The sequence below is a fragment of the Myotis nattereri genome, assembly GCF_964212035.1.
Source record: "Myotis nattereri genome assembly, chromosome: 13".
In the NCBI taxonomy this organism is placed as follows: domain Eukaryota; kingdom Metazoa; phylum Chordata; class Mammalia; order Chiroptera; family Vespertilionidae; genus Myotis; species Myotis nattereri.
In genome coordinates, this window is record NC_138088.1 from 17,506,940 (window position 1) to 17,525,135 (window position 18,196).

Consider the following 18,196-nt stretch of genomic DNA (forward strand, 5'->3'; position numbering starts at 1 on the left):
GAGTAATTAGTTAATACTCCCACCTGTTGTATTGCCACTTTAAATTTTCAGTACAGACCCATCAGTAGATGAATGGGTTAGAAAACTGTGGTACATCTACAGGATAGAATATTATGCTGCTGTAAAAAAGAAGGAACTCTTACCATTTGCAATGGCATGGATGGAACTGGAGAGCATTATGCTAAGTGAAATAAGCCAGTCAATGAAGGAAAAATACCACATGATCTCACTCATTCATGGATAATAAAGACCATTATAAACGTATGAACAAAAATAGATACAGAGGCAGAGCTGCCTCAAACAGACTGTCAAACTGCAGCGGGACAGCCGGGGAGGGTAGGGGGGCAGAAGGGGGGGTAAGAGATCAACTGAAGGATTATATGCATGCATATAAGCATAACCAATGGACATAAGACACTGCGGGGTAGGGGAGGCCAGGGGATTGTCAAGGGTGGGGGGGAAAAGGAGACATATTTAATACTCTTTGTAATACTTTAAGCAATAAAACTAAAGAAAAAAAATTTTTCAGTACAGAACCCTCCAATTCCTCTTCAGTATTTTACATCCTATGCACAAGGTTCCACTTTCTCCACATCCTTGCTAATGCTTATTTTCTGTTTTTGTTTTTTGTTTTTTTTTAATAAAAGACAACATCACAGGTGTGAGGTGGCATCTCCTTATGGTTTTGATTAGCATTTTCAAATGACTAATGGTTTTGAACATCTTTTCATGTGCTTATTGGCCATTTGTATTTTTTTGGTGGTGGTGGGGGAGGGGGCGCGGATATATATTCAAGTCCTTTGCCCATTCTTGAATCATTTTTGTTCTTGTTGAGTCTTTGGAGTTCTCTGTATATTTTAACTATTAATCCCTTATCAGGTATGTAATTTGCAAATATTTTCTCCTACTCTATGGGTTATCTTTTTTACTCTGTTGTATCTTTTTTATTTTATTAAACATATTGGGGTGACATTGGTTAATAGGGTCATATAGGTTTCAAGTGTACATTTCTATAATACATGCTCTGCATATTGCATTATGTGCCCACCAGCCAAAATCAGGTCATCTTCTGTCACCATATATTTGACTCCTTTACTTTTATTACCCCCTCACCCTCTTCCCTCTGGTAGCCACCATACTGTGGTCTTTCTGTGTCTATGAGTTTCAGTTTTATATCCCACCTATGAATGAAATCATATGGTTCTTAGCTTTTTCTGACTGTCTTATTTTGTTTAACACATATTCTCAAGGTCCATCCATGTTGTTGCAACACTCAGTATTTCATCTTATGGCTGAGTAGTATTCCATAGTATATATGTACCATATCTTCTTTATTCAACTGTCTATTGAAGGACACTTTGTCTACATGTCTTAGTCACTGTGACTAATACTGCAGTTAACATAAAGGTATATAAATCTTTGCAAATAAACGTTTTCTAGTTTTTTGGGTAGATACCCAGAAGAGGTATTCCTGGGTCATATGGTAACTCTATTTTTAATTTTTTGAGGAACCACCATACTGTTTTTCATAGTGGTTGTACTAGTTTACATTCCCACCAGCAGTGAGTGAGGGTTCCTTTTTCTCCACATCCTCTCCAACACTTGTTATTACCTGTGTTGTTGATAATAGCCATTCTAACAGATGTGAGGTAGTATTTCATTGTAGTTTTGATTTGTGTATTACTAACTAGAGGCCCACTGTATGAAATTTGTGCACTTGGGGGGGGGGGTTCCTCAGGTCGGCCTGCACCCTCCTCTTGCAGTCCAGGAGCCCTCAGGGGATGTCCGACTGCTGCCGAGGCAGGAGAGGCTGCCGCCACCACCACTGCGCTAGCCAGGCATGAACCTGGCTTCTGGCCGAGCAGCGCTCCCCCTGTGGGAGCGTACTGACCACCAGGGGCCAGCTCCTGCATTGAGCATCTGCCCCCTGGTGGTCAGTATGTGTCATAGTGACCAGTCATTTCCAGTCGTTCTGCTGTTAGGGTCAATTTGCATATTTTTATTATATAGGATAGAGTCATGGTGCGTGGGTGGGGGCTGGCTGATTTGCCCTGAAGGATGTCCTGGATCAGCGTGGGGGTCCTGCTGGGGTGCCTGGCCAGCCTGGGTGAGGGTTTGCGGGCCATTTTCAGGTTGGCCACAGCTCCTTCAGGGTGGTGGGCCCTACTGGGGTGCCTGGCCAGCCTGGGTGAGGGGCTGATAGCCGTTTTCAGGTTGGCCACGGCTGCGGGCTGGAAGCAGATATCTGGGATTTATTTATCTTCTATAACTGAAACTTTGTAGCCTTGAGCAGAGCTCAGGGCTGGCAGGGCAGGCGGGAAGCTTGGCTTCCTCCATTGCCGGGGTAACCCAAGCCTCCTGCTTGCTTCAGCTCTGTGGCCGTTGCCATCTTAGTTGGGTTAATTTGCATATCCACTCCTGATTGGCTTGTGGGTGTGGCTTATGGGTATAGTGGAGGTATGGTCAATTTGCATGTTTCTTTTATTAGATTAGATAGCTAGTGAAGTTGAACATCTTTTCATATATCTGATGGCTATTTTGTATGTCTTCTTGGGAGAGGTGTCTGTTCAGGTCCTCTGTCCATTTTTTAATTGGATAGTGTGTTTGGTGATGAGTTGTATGAATTCTTTATATATTTTAGACATTAACCCCCTGTCTGAGCTGTTGTTTGCAAATATAATCTCCCAGTTGGTTTATTTTGCTGTGCAGAAGCTTTTTAATTTGATATAGTTCCATTCATTTATTGTTGCCTTTACTTCCCTTGCTTTTGGGGTCAAATTAATAAAATGTTCTCTATGACCAAGGTCTATAAGTTTAGTACCTATGTTTTCTTCTATGTGCTTTATTATATTTAGGTCTTTGATCCATTTTGAGTTAATTTTTGTATATGGTGACAAGTAGCAGTTTAGTTTCATTCTTTTACATGTAGCTTTCCAATTTCCCCAGCACCATTTATTGAAGAGGCGTTCTTTTCTCTATTATATATTTTTGGCTCCTTTGTCAAAAATTACTTGACCAAATACATGTGGGTTTATTTCTGGGCTCTCAATTCTATTCCATTGGTCTGTATGACTGCTTCTCTGTCAATACCAGGTTGGGTTTTTGTTGTTGTTTGTTTGTTTGTTTTTACACCAAGCAACCTATATGGCTGTTGCTTCAATACCAAGCTGTTTTGATTATTGTTGCTTTGTAGTATAATTTGAAGTCAAGTAGTGTGATACCTCTGGCTTAGTTCTTTTTTCTCAGGATTGCTTTGGCTAATCAGGGTTTTTTGAGGTTCCATACAATCTGATGATTTTTTGTTCTATTTCTCTAAAAAATGACATTGGGGTTTTTATGGGAATTGCATTAAATCTGTTGCAATGTGCCCTGACCAGTTTGGCTCAGAGGATAGAGCATCGGCCTGCGGACTGAAGGGTCCCAGGTTCGATTCCGGTCAAGGGCATGTACTTTGGTTGCAGGCACATCCCAGTGGGGAGTGTGCAGCAGGCAGCTGATCAGTGTTTCTAACTCTCTGTCCCTCTCCCTTCTTCTCTGTAAAAAATCAATAAAATATATTTTAAAAAATCTGTTGCAATGTTTAACTATATTGATTCTTCCAATTCATGAACACAGAATGTCTTTCCATTTCATTGTGTCTTTTTAGTATATAAGTTATTCACATCCTTTATTAAGTATATTGCTAGGTATTTTATTCTGTTGGTTGCAATTGCAAAAGAAAATGTTTGGTTTTTTTTCCTGAAGTTTCATTGTTAGTATATAGAAAAACAGTGAATTTTTGTACATTGATTTTGCATCCTGCAAGTTTATTGTTTCTTATAGTTTTTGGTGGAGTCTTTAGAATTTTACATATACAGAATCATGTCATCTGCAAAAAATAACACTTTTATTTAGTCTTTCCTAATTTGGATGCCTTTTATTTCTTTCTCTTACCTGATTGCTCTGGCTAGGACTTCCAGAAGTATCTTGAATAAGAATAATGAGAGTGGACATCCTTGTTTTGTTCCTGATCTTAGAGGAAAAGCTTTCAGTTTTTCACCATTGAGTATGACATTGGCTGAGGGTTTGTCACATATAGCCTTTATCATGTTGAGGTACTTTTCTTCTATGCCTATTTTATTGAGTGTTTTAATAATAAATGGGTGTTTTATCTTATCAAATGCTTTTTCTGCATCTATTGATAAGATATGATTTTATCCTTTGTTTTATTAATGTGGTATATATTGTTCGATTTGCATATGTTGAACCATCCTTGTGCCTCTGGAATGAACCCCTCCTGATTGTGATGTATTATATTTTTAGTGAATTGTTGTATTCGAATTGTTAGTATTGTGTTTAAGATTTTTGCATGTATAGTCATCAGAGATATTGGTCTGTAGTTTTCTTTTTTAGTGTCATTCTTACCAGGTTTTGGTATCAGGGTTATGATAGCCTCATAAAATGTTGGGAAGTTTTGCCTCTCCAAATTTTTTGGAAGAGTTTGAGAAGGATAGGTGTCAAATCTTCTTTGAATATTTGGTAGAATTCACTAGTGGAACCATATGGTCCTGGACTTTTATTTTTTGAAAATAAAAGGGAGGTATTTGATGGTTGTTTTAATATTCTCACTATTTATCAGTCTATTTCAATTTTCCATTTCTTCATGAGTCAGTCTAGGAAGTTTATAGATTTCTAGAAACTTATCTATGTCTTCTAGGTTTTTGAATTTGGTGGCATATAATCTTTCATGGTATTCTAGTATGATTCTTTGTATATCATTGATGTCTGTGCTAACTTCTCCTTTTTCACTTTCAGTTTTGTTTATATGAGTCTTTTCTCTTTTTTCCTAGTGAGTCTAGCCAGGGGTTTATCAATTTTATTAATCTTCTCTTTTTAAAATATATTTTTATTGATTTCAGAGAAAGGGAGAGAGACACAGAAATATCAATGATGAGAAAGAATCATCAATGGGCTGACTCCTGCATGCCCCCTACTGGGGATCAAGCCTGCAACCCAGGCATGTGCCCGGACTGAAATAAAATTATGACCTCCTGGTTCATAGGTTGATGCTCAACCACTGAGACACATCAGCCAGGCTAATTTTTTCAAAGAACCAGTTTTTTATTGTATTAACTTTTTTTGGCATAGTCTTTTTGTTCTCTATTTCATTCAGTTCTGCTCTAATTTTTATTACTTCCTTTCTTCTGTTGACTTTGGGTTCCTTTTGTTCTTCTTTTTCTAGTACTTTAACATGTAATGTTAGGTTGTTTACAGGATATTTTTCATTTTCTTTCCAAGCTGCCTCGCTACCTTGGTTATTCATGGTATTTGAAGGATTCCTTCTCTGTCTAGGCATCAATGTGTGAGTGGCATTTCTCTAGTAGATTAATACAAAGAGGTCTTTATATTCTTTTCTGGTAGATGACATTGAACCACAAGCGTTTTTAGCTCGTGAAATCCTAGTGCCAACCCCAAGTTTCTGGCTGCCATCAGCTTCTTTGTTGTTTTGCCCTCCCAGTAACGGTGACATTGTGTCCTCCGTGGGGTCCCCACTCTGACCCAATCCTGAGATGGGTCATAGAGTGTACCCTTTGCTCAGGGAGAAATGTGATTCTATAATACTGGTTCTCAGATTTACAGATAATGTGCTCCATAACCCAAAACCAAGGACAAAGGGAGGCAAACTCTGGGAGGTTAAGATGAGATAGTCAGACTTTGTGGCTTTGTTTCTGTGTCTGAATTGCTGATGGCCTAACAACTGTGGCCGCACTCCTGTGCCTTGCCCAGGTCTCTCTGTCCAGCTGCAGATCATACTGCTCACTTCTGCAGGAGTGCTCACTGAGTCTCTTTGCTCCTCCTGGCTGAAGGAGTGTGAGCCATGACTGGATTCCTCTCCTCTCTAGACAGAGCCCCACCATGAGCTCCCAGCTGCCAACTACATTCCTAGCTTGTAACAGCTCCTCTCCCTTTTCGCCTCCCCCTTTTGCTCCACTTGCCCACCTCTAGGTATTTCAATGCATGAATCTTCCAGGTGTATTTGTACATTGAGCAGGGAATCCTTTGTTGAGTAATAGCTGTTCAAATTGTTGAAACTTCAAGGGGAGAGGCCAAGGGGATCTCTCACACTGCCATTCTTCTGATATCACCCCAGTATCTTTTGATCTACAAAAGATTTTAATTTTGATGAAGTGCAGTTTGTCCATGTTTTCTTTTGTTGTTCATAACCAATCAATCATTGTTAAACCCAATGTCATGAATCTTCCCCACTCTGTTTTCTTCTAAGAGTTGTATAGTTTAGTGTTAGGCCTTTGATTCATTTTGAGTTAATTTTTCTATATGATGTAAGGTAAGGGTCCAACTTCATTCTTTTGCATGTAGATAACTAGTTTCTTAGCACTATTTGTTGAAAAGACTGTTCTGTACCCATTGAATGGTCTTGGCACCATTAATTTTATAATTTTTGCCAATATTTATATTGTTTTTATAGAGGAGCAGGTTTTTAGAAGTCCTTAGTCTGCCATTCCAGTAATGTCCCTTCTTCACAAACATTTTTAAACTTAAAATAAAGAACTAGAATAGCTGAGTAACAGGGTACGCCAATTTTAAATTTTACTAGATACTACAAACTTTCCATAGTTCCATCAACTATATATAAAAATACCATTCCCTTAACAATATTTATACTTGATATTTTCAGGCTTTGACTTTGCCAGTGTATGGTTTAAAATGGTATGTCATTGTTTTAATGTGCATTTCACTTACTATTAATGATATCTAACATGTTTTTATTTAAATGTTATATTTTCTAATTTTTCTTTCTATAAATTTTTTATTTACATCTTTACCAGTTTCCTATTGCAAATACATTTTAGATAAATTATAAATATGGAAGTACCTATATTTTAGGTCTTTGTCAAATTTGTTTTTAAAAGATAATTTTTAAAAAGCTAAATCATAACCCTTATATAAGTATAAAATGACAAAAAGGGTTTAAATCAGTTTAAATGAGAATCTGAAGAAATGACCCATAGGCAAGCAATCAGGACTGTTGAAATGAAGTTTTTTTTTTCTTTATTGATTGTTAAAGAGAGAGGAAGGAAGAGGGATAGAGAGAAACATCGCTGAGAGAGAAACATCATAGATCAGCTGCCTCCTGCACACCCCCTACTGGGGATTGAGCCTGCAACCCAGGCATGTGCCCTGATGGAGAATCGAACCTCTTGGTTCCTGGATCAATGTTCAACTTCTGAACAACACTGGGTGGGTGAAATGAATCTGCTAATAATTCAAACCTTGTTATCAGCCACAGGACAATAATCAGTTACATCTCCACTGGACAAAGTACTTTGCATATCTATAGACAAGAATATTTTGGGTTATCATAAATTTTTAATAAATTACAGAATTACAAAATAGCACAAAGACAATGAAGGGCACAGGCGCTTCTACAGAATCAGATAATCACAGAAGGGTCTGTTAGATAATACCCAGCATTGCATTGAAGACACTTCAGGCCCTGACTAGTGTGGTTAGATGGTTAGAGCGTCGACCTGCACGCCAAATGGGTTTGATTTCTGGTCAAGGGCAGGTACCTGGGTTGCAGATTCAATCCCTGGCCCTGATCAGGGCTCGTGAGGGCGTTAACCAATTGATGTGTTTGCCTCACATTGATGTTTCTGTGTCTCTCCCCATCCCTTCCACGTTCTCTAAAAATCAGTGGAAAAAATATCCTTGGGTAAGGATTAACAAAAACAATAATATGACATTTCATTAATCCATTTTGTCCATTTCAGAGTCTTTTACAAAATCTCCTGATGTATTTATTTCTGCAGAAGGACTATCCTATTTTCTTCAAGAATGGAACTCTGAAGCTTGGAGGGGAAAGAGAACCTACTCCCCGGCCCAAAAAATGGCCTATTGCCAACATTCTGGCTCCAGGAGCTAATAACATTCCTGATGCATTCATTGTTGGTGGGCCCTACGAGGAAGAAGATGGAGAACTCAACCACCCTGAGGTGAAGGAGTTATTCAGCTTTTCTGTGATAAATTCAGTGTGACATAAGATAAAATATTTTGTGAATCACTATAATTTATTTGCATTATTACCTGTTAAAATGGAACAATTATATGCCAATAATACAGTTTTCACCCTCGCCTGTTTGGCCCAGGTAGAGTTTCTGTCTTTGAACTAAAGGGTCACGGGTTCAAGTCCAGTCAATGGCACATACCTCGATTGCAGGCTCTATCCCCAGTCCCTGGGAGACAACCAGTCGGTGTCTCTCTCATATCGATGTTTCTCTCTCTCTCTGTCCCACCCCCTCCCTTCCACACTCTCTAAAAATCAATGGAAAAATATCCTCAGGTGAGGATTAACAACAACAAAAATAATAGTTATCTAATTCTGATTTAAAAGTCTCCTGACATCCTCAGTCCAGCAAACAAAATAATTGAATTAATTCAAATTTACCCTTTATTTTGTTTTATATTTATTTATTTTTGAGTAGGTAATAATACAGTCACAGGGAGAAATAAAAAAATTAAGAAATATGCTGTTAAAGTCTCCCTCCTTCCTCCTAATTCCTTCCCAGATCACCACCCAGTAGCCACCTTTTTATAGTTTCTTTCAGTTTCAGTGATATAATTTGTAAGATGGGGATGGTTGAATTACTTTTCAATCTGACACTAAATATTTTAAATAATAGAGATAAGGCTAAAATATTTGAAAAACATTCTGCAGTGTCTTTTCTCATTATTGTGATTATTGGAAATTTATATTGTTCTTAGGTTTATATTTTCATTTAGAGCAGATATTTTATTTTAGATACTTAGATTTTATGTTATATTTTAGTTTAAATCATTAATTCTCAAACCTCGTTGCTCATTAGAATCACCTGGAAAGCTTTTAAAACAATAACAATGGCCAAGCCTTAACCCAGATCAATTACATAAGAATTTACTTTTAATATAATACCAATGTCCAGATGTTGATTATTTTTTTAAAGACACTCTCGAATAATTCTAACATGCATTCAGGGTTGAGAATCACTGATTGAAGTTATGTGAATTAGTACTGGATCGCTATAAGGATAATATAAGTAATTTATGTACTGTAGTAATAAAGCACCCTAAAATTTAAGGTTGTGCAGTATCTACAGTTGTAGGTGTACTTATGGTAATAATAGTAGTAGTAATAAAAGTACTGTGATCAAATTACCTAAAAGAATGCCCCACTAATTGAGCAAGATGAAACCATGGCACATTGGGAGAACAAAAGTCTCTTATTATTTTACAGGACAGGGAAATGAGGATCCAATCAGAGTGCTTAAAGAAAAGGATTACTTGGGACTTGGAAAGTCGTTGCTATCTTGATCCTCCTGCAGTGGTCAGGTAGGAAGAGGAGGGGAATCTAAACAGCAAAGACTGTAGGTGGGAAGAAATGTTGCTTTTGTTAGCTTTATCTACATTTGAGTTAAGGTGAACTGAGACTCTTTCATCGCATCTGCTGATAACAGAGGCTTCTAGTGATGGTAACTTAACCACGGTAGGTTCTTATCTCCCTTTCAGATAAAAGAACTTCAGAGTTGGTATGTATGGTGGCTCCTCAGTGTTAAGAGGTATCTAAGCTCAGTGTGTCTTTTTGCTCTACCTTCCTTGGCATGTGCCTTCCCTCCACAAGGTCGTCTCATGGTCCAGAATGGCTGTGAGAGTTCCAATCTACACACTCACATTCCTGGCAGAAAGTTGGAAGAAGAGGGTAGTGCTTATAGATTAAAAAAAAAAAAAGGACACATGCTGGCTGTCTTAGCCCCTCTTATGGAGTCTTCCTGGAATCTGACAACCTCTGTTTATTTCTCATTGGTCAACTCTATATGCAAAAGAGGCTAGAAAATATGTTTTTGTTGGATACATTGTTGTCCAGATTAAATCAGGATTTAGATACTAAAAACACTATTGATATTGTATGGGTAACTATTAGTCTCTGACCTGGCAATCAGGGGAAGATGAGAAATAGAGAATTATCAATATATTTATAATCTGAATGTACAACTATTTTATTTTCAATTAATAGATTATTTTTAGAATTAATTGAGCAGATATTTTGGAAGTTCCAGTATACCTCTAGTTCCCCACTTGATCAAATGTATAACTAAATATACATGATGGATTTGATTTGCTGATATTTTGTTAAGACAACACTGTTGCTCATTACTTTGAACAAACAATTATCAACTTGATCAATTAAAAATTAAAAATAAAATAGCCGGAACCGGTTTGGCTCAGTGGATAGAGCGTCGGCCTGCGGACTGAGGGGTCCCGGGTTCGATTCCGGTCAAGGGCATGTGCCTGGGTTGCGGGCACATCCCCAGTGGGAGATGTGCAGGAGGCAGTTGATCAATGTTTCTCTCTCATCGATGTTTCTAGCTCTCTATCTCTCTCCCTTCCTCTCTGTAAAAAAAATCAATAAAATATATATATTTAAAAAAAAAGAAAAGAAAAGAAAAGAAAAAGAAATAGACCTGGCTGGTGTTGCTCAGTGGTTGGAGCATCGGCCTGTGCACCGAAGGGTTGCAGGTCTGATCCCCAGCCCCTGTTGGGGTGCATGCAGGAGGAAGCCAATCTATGTGTCTCTCTCACATCTATGTTTCTTTTTTTATTTCTCTCTCTTTTTCTTCCTCCATCCCTCCCTCATTCCCTCCTCCTCTCTCTAAAAACATCAATGGAAAATATATCCTCAGGCGAGGATGAAAAATAAATAAAAATAAATAAAAAATTTCACCTTTATTTCATTCTTTGATTCTTTTCCTTTCTTTATATAGATTCAAATTTCTGACTCATCATTTTTCTTATCTCTGAATACTTGTAGCATTTCTTGTAAGGCAGGTCTACTGGCCACAAATTCCCTCCATTTTTGTTTGAGAAAATCTTTATTCTTGATTTTTTCTTCACTTTTGGAGGATAATTCCACTGGATACAGAATTCTAGGATGGTGGTTTGTCTTTTTCAATACTTTAAATATTTCACTCTGCTCTCTTCTTACTTGCATGGATTCTGAAGAGGAGTCCAATGTAGTTCTTATCTTTGTTCCTCTATAGGAAAGGTATCTCTCCTCCCCCTTTCCCACTCTGGCTTCTTTCAAGATTTTTACTCTCTCTTTGGTTTTCTACGGTTTGAATAATATATACCTAGGTGTAGATTTTTTAGCATTTATTATGCTTGGTGTTCTCTGAGCTTCCTGGATCTATGGTTTGGTGTCTGCCATTACTTTGGTAAAATTCTTAGCCATTGTGACCTCAAATATATCTTTTGCTCCTTTCTCTCTTTCTGGTATATCTGTTGCATCTTTTGTAATTGTCCCATAGTTCTTAGATATTCTGTTATGATTTTTTTCAATTGTTTCCCTTCCCACTTCAGTTTGGGAAGTTTTTATTGACATATCTTCAAACTAACTAATTCTTTCCTCAGTTATATCCAGTCTATTGATAAGCCCATCAAATGAATTCTTTATATTTGTTGCAGTGTTTTTTATATCTAGCATTTTCTTTTGATTCTTTCATAGAGTTTCCAATCTCTCTCTGCTTACATTACCCATCTATTCTTGCATGTTGTCCGCTTTTTCCATTAGAACCCTTAACATGTTAATCATAGTCATTTTAAATTCCCTATCTGTATCATAATTCCAAGATCTGTGTCATAACTGAGAATAGTTCTTATGCCAGCTTTATCTCTTAAAACTGTATTTTTTCTTGCCTTTTAGGATTCCATGTAATTTTTAATTTAATTTTTTTAAAGTTTATGAACATGATAATTTATTAATGACAGCACTCTTTTTGTTTTGTTTTTATAAATCTCTATTGTTGAAAGTATTACATATGTCTCCTTTTTGCCCTCATTGACCTCCTCCAGCCCCCCCCCACACACACACACACACACCACTTCAGGCCTTACCACCCTATTGCCTGTTTTCATGGGTTATGCACATATGCATGCAAGGTCTTTGATTGATTACCTCCCACCCACCCACCCTTTCAGATACCTCACTCTGTTCCATGCTTCCATGTCTCTGGATCCACTACATTCATCAGTTTATTTTGTTAATTAGATTCCACATATGAGTGAGATCATGTGATACTTGTCTTTCTCTGAAGGACTTATTTTACTTAGCATGATACTCTCCAGGTCCCTCCATGCTGTCTCAGAGGGTAAGAGATTCTTCTCCTTTCCTGCTGCATAGTATTCCATGGTATTAATGTACCACTGCTTTTTTATCTACTCATCTACTGATGGGCACTTGGGTTGTTTACAGATCTTAACTATTATAGATTCTGCTGCTGTGAACATAGGGGCATACATTCTTTCTGATTGGTGTTTCGGGTTTCTTGGGATATAGTCCTAGAAGTAGGGTCATTGGGTCAAATGGCAGATCCATATTTAATTTAAAAGAATATATATATATATTTAATATATTTTATTGATTTTTTACAGAGAGGAAGGGAGAGGGGTAGAGAGTTAGAAACATCAATGAGAGAGAAACATTGATCAGTTGCCTCCTGCACATCCCCTACTGAGGATGTGCCTGCAACCAAGGTACATGCCCTTGACCAGAATCGAACCTGGGACCCTTGAGTCCGCAGACCGACACTCTATCCACTGAGCCAAACCGGTTAGGGCAATTTTTTTGAAAAATAAATGTTTTTATTGATTTCAGAAAGGAAGGAAGAGGGGGAGAGAGAGAAATTGAAACATCAGTGATGAGAATCATTAATTGGCTGCCTCCTGCACGCCCCCCACTGGGGACCAAGCCCACAACCCAGGCATATGCCCTTGGCTGGAATTGAACCCGGGACCCTTCAGTCCCCAGGCAGATGCTCTATTCACTGAGCCAAACCAGCCAGGGCCATATTTAATTTTTTGAGAAAACTTCATACTGTTTTCCACAGTGGCTGCACGAGTCTGCATTCCCACCAGCAGTGTGCTAGGGTTCCCTTTTCTTCTCATCCTCAGCAGTACTTGTCATTTGTTGATTTGTTGATGATAGCCATTTTGACAGGTGTGAGGTGATACCTCATTGATCTTTTAATTTGCATCCCTTTGATGATCAGTGACTTTGAGCATTTTTTTTCATATGTCTCTTGGCCATTTGTATGTCTACTTTAGAGAAGTGTCTATGTAAGTTTTTTGCCCATTTTTTAATTATTTAATGACAGTACTCTTGATCTTGTAATTTTTTATTGAAAGCTGGACATTATGTACTGAGTAATTTTTTTTGACAATTAGGTTTCTTAATGTGCGATTTTATGTTAATCGGCTAGTAGCTGGGCTGCGCTTAATGTTTGCTCTAGTTGTAGGTGCTAAAGGCTTCAGTTCCTTTCTTTTTGTCCTTCCCCTGCTGTCTGTGAGTTTGCCTAAGAACTCTTTCTCAGATAGGGTCTGTGTTTTGCAGTCTCTCAGTTATAATCCATTGTTATTGTAGTGAAATTCTGTTGATGTAGTGGCAAGGTATTGGGGAGGAGGATTGTTCTATAGCCCTATGATCAAATATCAGTATTTTAATAGGTTTGAGTCTCTGGGTTCTGACCTTCAGAACGTTTAATAGCCTTTTTTTCTTTCTGTCCTTATGTGAGGCAGGAAACCTAGAAGCGGCTGGCGGTACCTAATGGCCCTTCCCCGAGTCAGATAAAGCTCTGGTAGTTTCCCTGAAAGAGTAGGCCTTTGTTATGGAGAACACTCGGCATATTTCAAAATGGTTACTTTTCCTTCTCTCTACGTAAGAGGATTTTTAATCTTACCTTCACTGTGAGAAACTGCTGAGCTCCTTGTTTTAAAATCTAAAAAAGTGTGGGGAACCCCTAGGAATGGGCCCCCAGGAGTTTTTAACTCTCTGGCTTAACCACACTCAGCCTCCAGCAATGTGTCAAAATTACCCTTAATTGTTTCTATCTGTAACAGGACTCCAGCGGCTTCTGATCTCAGCTGTGATTCTCTGTACTTGACTGTCTCTCCAAACTTCGAAGTGGCAATTTGCCCTGTGACCTTGTTTCTTAGATGGATCTAAGACAAGTTGTTGATTTTTCAGTTTGATCACCTTTTTTTTTGTTTGTTGTAAGGAAAGTAATGAAACTTCTAAGCTCTTTAGTTGCCAGTCAGCTGATACTCGAAGCCCTTCTCCATTATCACAGTAGAGATTAACATATTTTCTACTATTTTTGCATATTTGTTTGATTATTTCTTTAGAAAATATCACTAGGAGTGGAATTTCTGGGTCAAAGATTATGCACATTTTAAGGCTTTTGATTCATATTACCAAATTGCTCTCAAAAATGTATAATTTGCTTCTGCTAGCAGTACAGAATTATTTTCAAGAGTTTTATAGATTTGAGAAGGTTAAAAAAATCCACTTACCTAATAATCATTTAGATATGTGTATTCCATTACTTTTTAAAAGAGGGGAATACTTTCCTTTAACCTAAATTATACTAACTCCATTTTTACACGCAATGCTAATGGTCTGATTCTTGACATGCAGTTTTCAGAAGCGAATTGCTGATTGCCGATTGTGGCCTGTAGAGATCACCAGAGTTCCTCTAGTTACTGCACCCAAAGGGAAAGCTGCCAAATTTGATAAGGTAAATTTGTCCAGTTAGAAATATTTATAGTCCTGGCCAGTTTGGCTCCATGGATAGAGTGTCAGCCCACAGACTGACACCAGGGTTGATTCTGGCCAAGGGTGGGTACCTTGGTTAAGGCTCATTCCCAGGCCTGGTGGGGGGAAGGTGCATACAGGAGGCAGCCAATGGATGTGTCTCTCTCACATCAGTGTTTCTCTCTGTCTCTCTCCCTCCTTTCCACTCTCTCTAAAAAAAAACACAAAAAAACCAATGGAAAAATAGCTTCCGGTGAGAATTGAAAAACATTTTATATAAGAAATGCTGCCTCTAATTCTAATACCAATGGAAAATATGAACTGTTGTGGCTACTCCATAGGGTAACCAACTGATTCTTATTTGTTTAATAGTTTCCTGACTTTAGTGCTGAAAGTCTCATGTACCAGGAAACTCCCCTGTCCATGGCAAATCAGGATGACTGATCACCGTAGCTCCCTAATGTCCACTAAATATTTAGCCTTTATTCCCAGGCATCCTATTTCCCTTTAGCCTTTCATGACAGTTTACCATAGGTAAAATCTTACAAAATAGCTTTTTTTACAGGTCAAAAGTAGTTAAATATTGGCAATATGGTTCATCCTAATACATCTTTCTGAATTTCTTTTAGACTTTGGACTTACAATGTTTTTAGCCTGCTAATTATTAGAGTAATAGGGTTCATAGATGTACTACTGTTCTGAAAAAGATATAGCTTTGATGAGCCTAGAACAGTGGTTGGCAAACTCATTAGTCAACAGAGCCAAATATCAACAGTACAATGATTGAAATTTCTTTTGAGAGCCAAATTTTTTAAACTTAAACTATATAGGTAGGTACATTGTTATTAACTTAATTAGGGTACTCCCTAATTAATTAGGGCTTAAGACAGGGGTGGGCAACCTTTTTGTGAGTGCATGCCAAAATCAGCAAAATCTCTGACTCAAAATTCTTCTGCATGCCCACCCTAATTTTTTGAGAACATGTTATGCCTACTTGATCTCTCTTAAGGTGTACGTATGTGAAGAACCTTGAAGAAATAATAAAATTCATTTGAGCGACAAAAACACAGTATATGATGATGAAAAATACATTTATTTTTAATGTATACATGTACACTGATAGTCCGAAAGAAAACTTTATGACTCCATTTGATATTATCAGTGGGAGTTTTGCTGCTGCATCACTGATGACAGAGATTTTACATCAGGTTTATATTTCGTGACCTTCAGAGATATGCACGAGCTACTACTTTCATCCGTCAGGCTACTCCTATTACGAGACTTAACAAAATTCATCACTGAGAACAAAGATTCACAAAAATATGTGGATGAAAACATGGAGTGTAATGCTGTTGCAAAGTTTTTTAAAAAGAAAAAATTTTCCGGAATGGCATTCCAAGTCCTCAATAGTTCGTTTTTGACACTTCTCTCTGGTACTCCTGTCTCTAATCACTTTTTTTCAATGTTTTTTAAGTCAACTCTAAGGTCAATAAATTTCTGCTTCCAAATTGAGCTACTCTGAAATTCAATCAATTGCATTTCAAAGGCAGCCATGGCTATCCATGAAAACATTTGTAAGTTTAGTTCCTCCAGTTTCATGCTGTCTGGAAACCTCATGAATTTTGCTGTCTCTTCCAGTTCTCTGAATTTCACAAATCTTGAGAAGAACTGCTCAGTAGTTGACTTGATGATGTTTAAAAACAGCTTTTGAAGGCTTTGACAGTCTGTTCTGTCTTATTTTGGGAGGTCTTTGATGTGCCTCTTGAGGTTTGAGAAATATCTAAATCTCTCATCATCCACATCCCTCTTAAAGACTTCCAGTTTCTTTTCAAAAGCCTTTATGTAACCAAATATAACATCAAGTGTCTTGCCAGTTCCTTGTAATTTAACATTTAAGTCATTCAAATGTTCACAAAAATTGTAAATGGAAGATTATAAAAGAGGGTTTCGTGTGCCAGCAAAAGTTACTGGCTTGCCATGTTTGGCACACATGCCAGGAGTTGCCCACCCCTGGCTTAGGAAGAGCCACACTCAAGGGGCCAAAGAGCTGCATGTGGCTTGCGAGCCGCAGTTTGCTGACCACAGGCCTAGAACATGATCTCTATTGTTTTACTTGTGCATGTCTGGTCTTTTGTGTCTGATCCTCTTGTAGACTGCTTGGTATCCTCCACAGTTACCTAGCATGATTCATGGCATACACCATACACTTAAGTACCTAAATGATTTTTATTGATTTTAAAATGGACTTTTTGGAAGAATAAAAATACTGTTGCTTTTCCCTTTGTAATATATAAAACAAGGTTCGTTAGCTTTCTAAAGAACATAATATTATTATATGATCATAGGACTTTAACCTAATTTCTAATTATTTTAATAGGTAAAATCAAAGAGATTACTTTTAATCTTGTGGGAATTAAATGGGTTTTCTTTCAGTTTTTTTTCTTATAAAAGTTTTTTATGGCAAACCATATAGCCATTAAAATGATGTTAAGATCTATTTTTTTTTTTTTTTTTACATATTCTTCATCTTTGTAATGAGAATTTAGATAAAATTAGGGATGGCAAATACATGATGGCATTCATCCTCCTTCATCCATGGCAGATAATACTGATCAATCAAAGGATTTTTTTCCTTCTGAATCCAGATAAAGATACAGAATCTTTCTCAGCACAGTACTCTAATTTATTAGAATGTAGGAATTAGCTAAAGCCTATTTGTCAACACTGGTCCAGATGATCTGTAAGACACTTTCATTCATATGAGTCTATGAACTAGAACTAAAAGCCACAGCTTCTGATTTCTTTTCAATTTTTGTTGTTGTTGGTTTTTTTTACAGTTTTACATGGTAAAATTGATTTTTTTGTTGAATATATATATTAATGAATTTGAGTGTGTTTATTCAACTGCCTTTACTATTCATTAATACTGTTTATATGCATTATTTCAGTGATCATGGTATTATTAAACCCATTTTGAAAATAAAGAAATGAAGACCCCACAGCTTTCTCTATGGAGCATGCCTGTACCTTTCCCCACCTCTTCCTTTCCCCTTTCCTCTTTTTTCTGTAGCACATCCCAGGGTCAGTCTTCCCTCTTTCATCCCTCAAGGTGCATATCTCTCTTCCTTTTCTCATAGGCTCCAAGGGCCCTTCTACTATCTCTGTAACTTTCTAAATAAACTTTCCCTTATAATTTGAAAAAAAGAAGAAGAAGAAGTGAAGACCCAAAATGTCTATGCTATTGCCCCAAAGTCAACTACTTAAGTAGCATAGCTAGTTTCTAAAGCCAGGTCTTTGAATTGCTGAGTCAGAGCTCCATACCTTATATACTACATTGCTCTATGGTACTAATAGGTCTCTGGTTTTATTCCTTTAGATGGATGATGAAAATGCGCTTTCATTTCATGGTGTGGCTTACGTTAATATGGTCCCATTGCTGTATCCAGGTGTGAAGAGGATTCGGGGAGCTTTTCGTGTTTACCCTTATCTAGACAGCACTGTCTATGAAAAGGTCAGAAAAATTGTATAGGAGATATTATCTGTACCAGTTTATTCTTTATATTTGCTTACTTTACA

At 37.5% G+C, this 18,196-nt stretch overlaps 1 protein-coding gene across 1 annotated transcript in view; it reads left to right on the top strand.

The window, feature by feature from the left end:
* The window catches only part of CFAP70 (cilia and flagella associated protein 70), a 100,223-nt gene that overhangs the window by 24,495 nt on the left and 57,532 nt on the right, over positions 1-18,196 (top strand). The window contains 4 exon segments of the mRNA XM_081105253.1: positions 7,812-7,994; positions 9,272-9,366; positions 14,504-14,603; positions 17,997-18,131. Of these exon segments, the coding sequence (XP_080961379.1) occupies positions 7,812-7,994; positions 9,272-9,366; positions 14,504-14,603; positions 17,997-18,131 (513 nt within the window).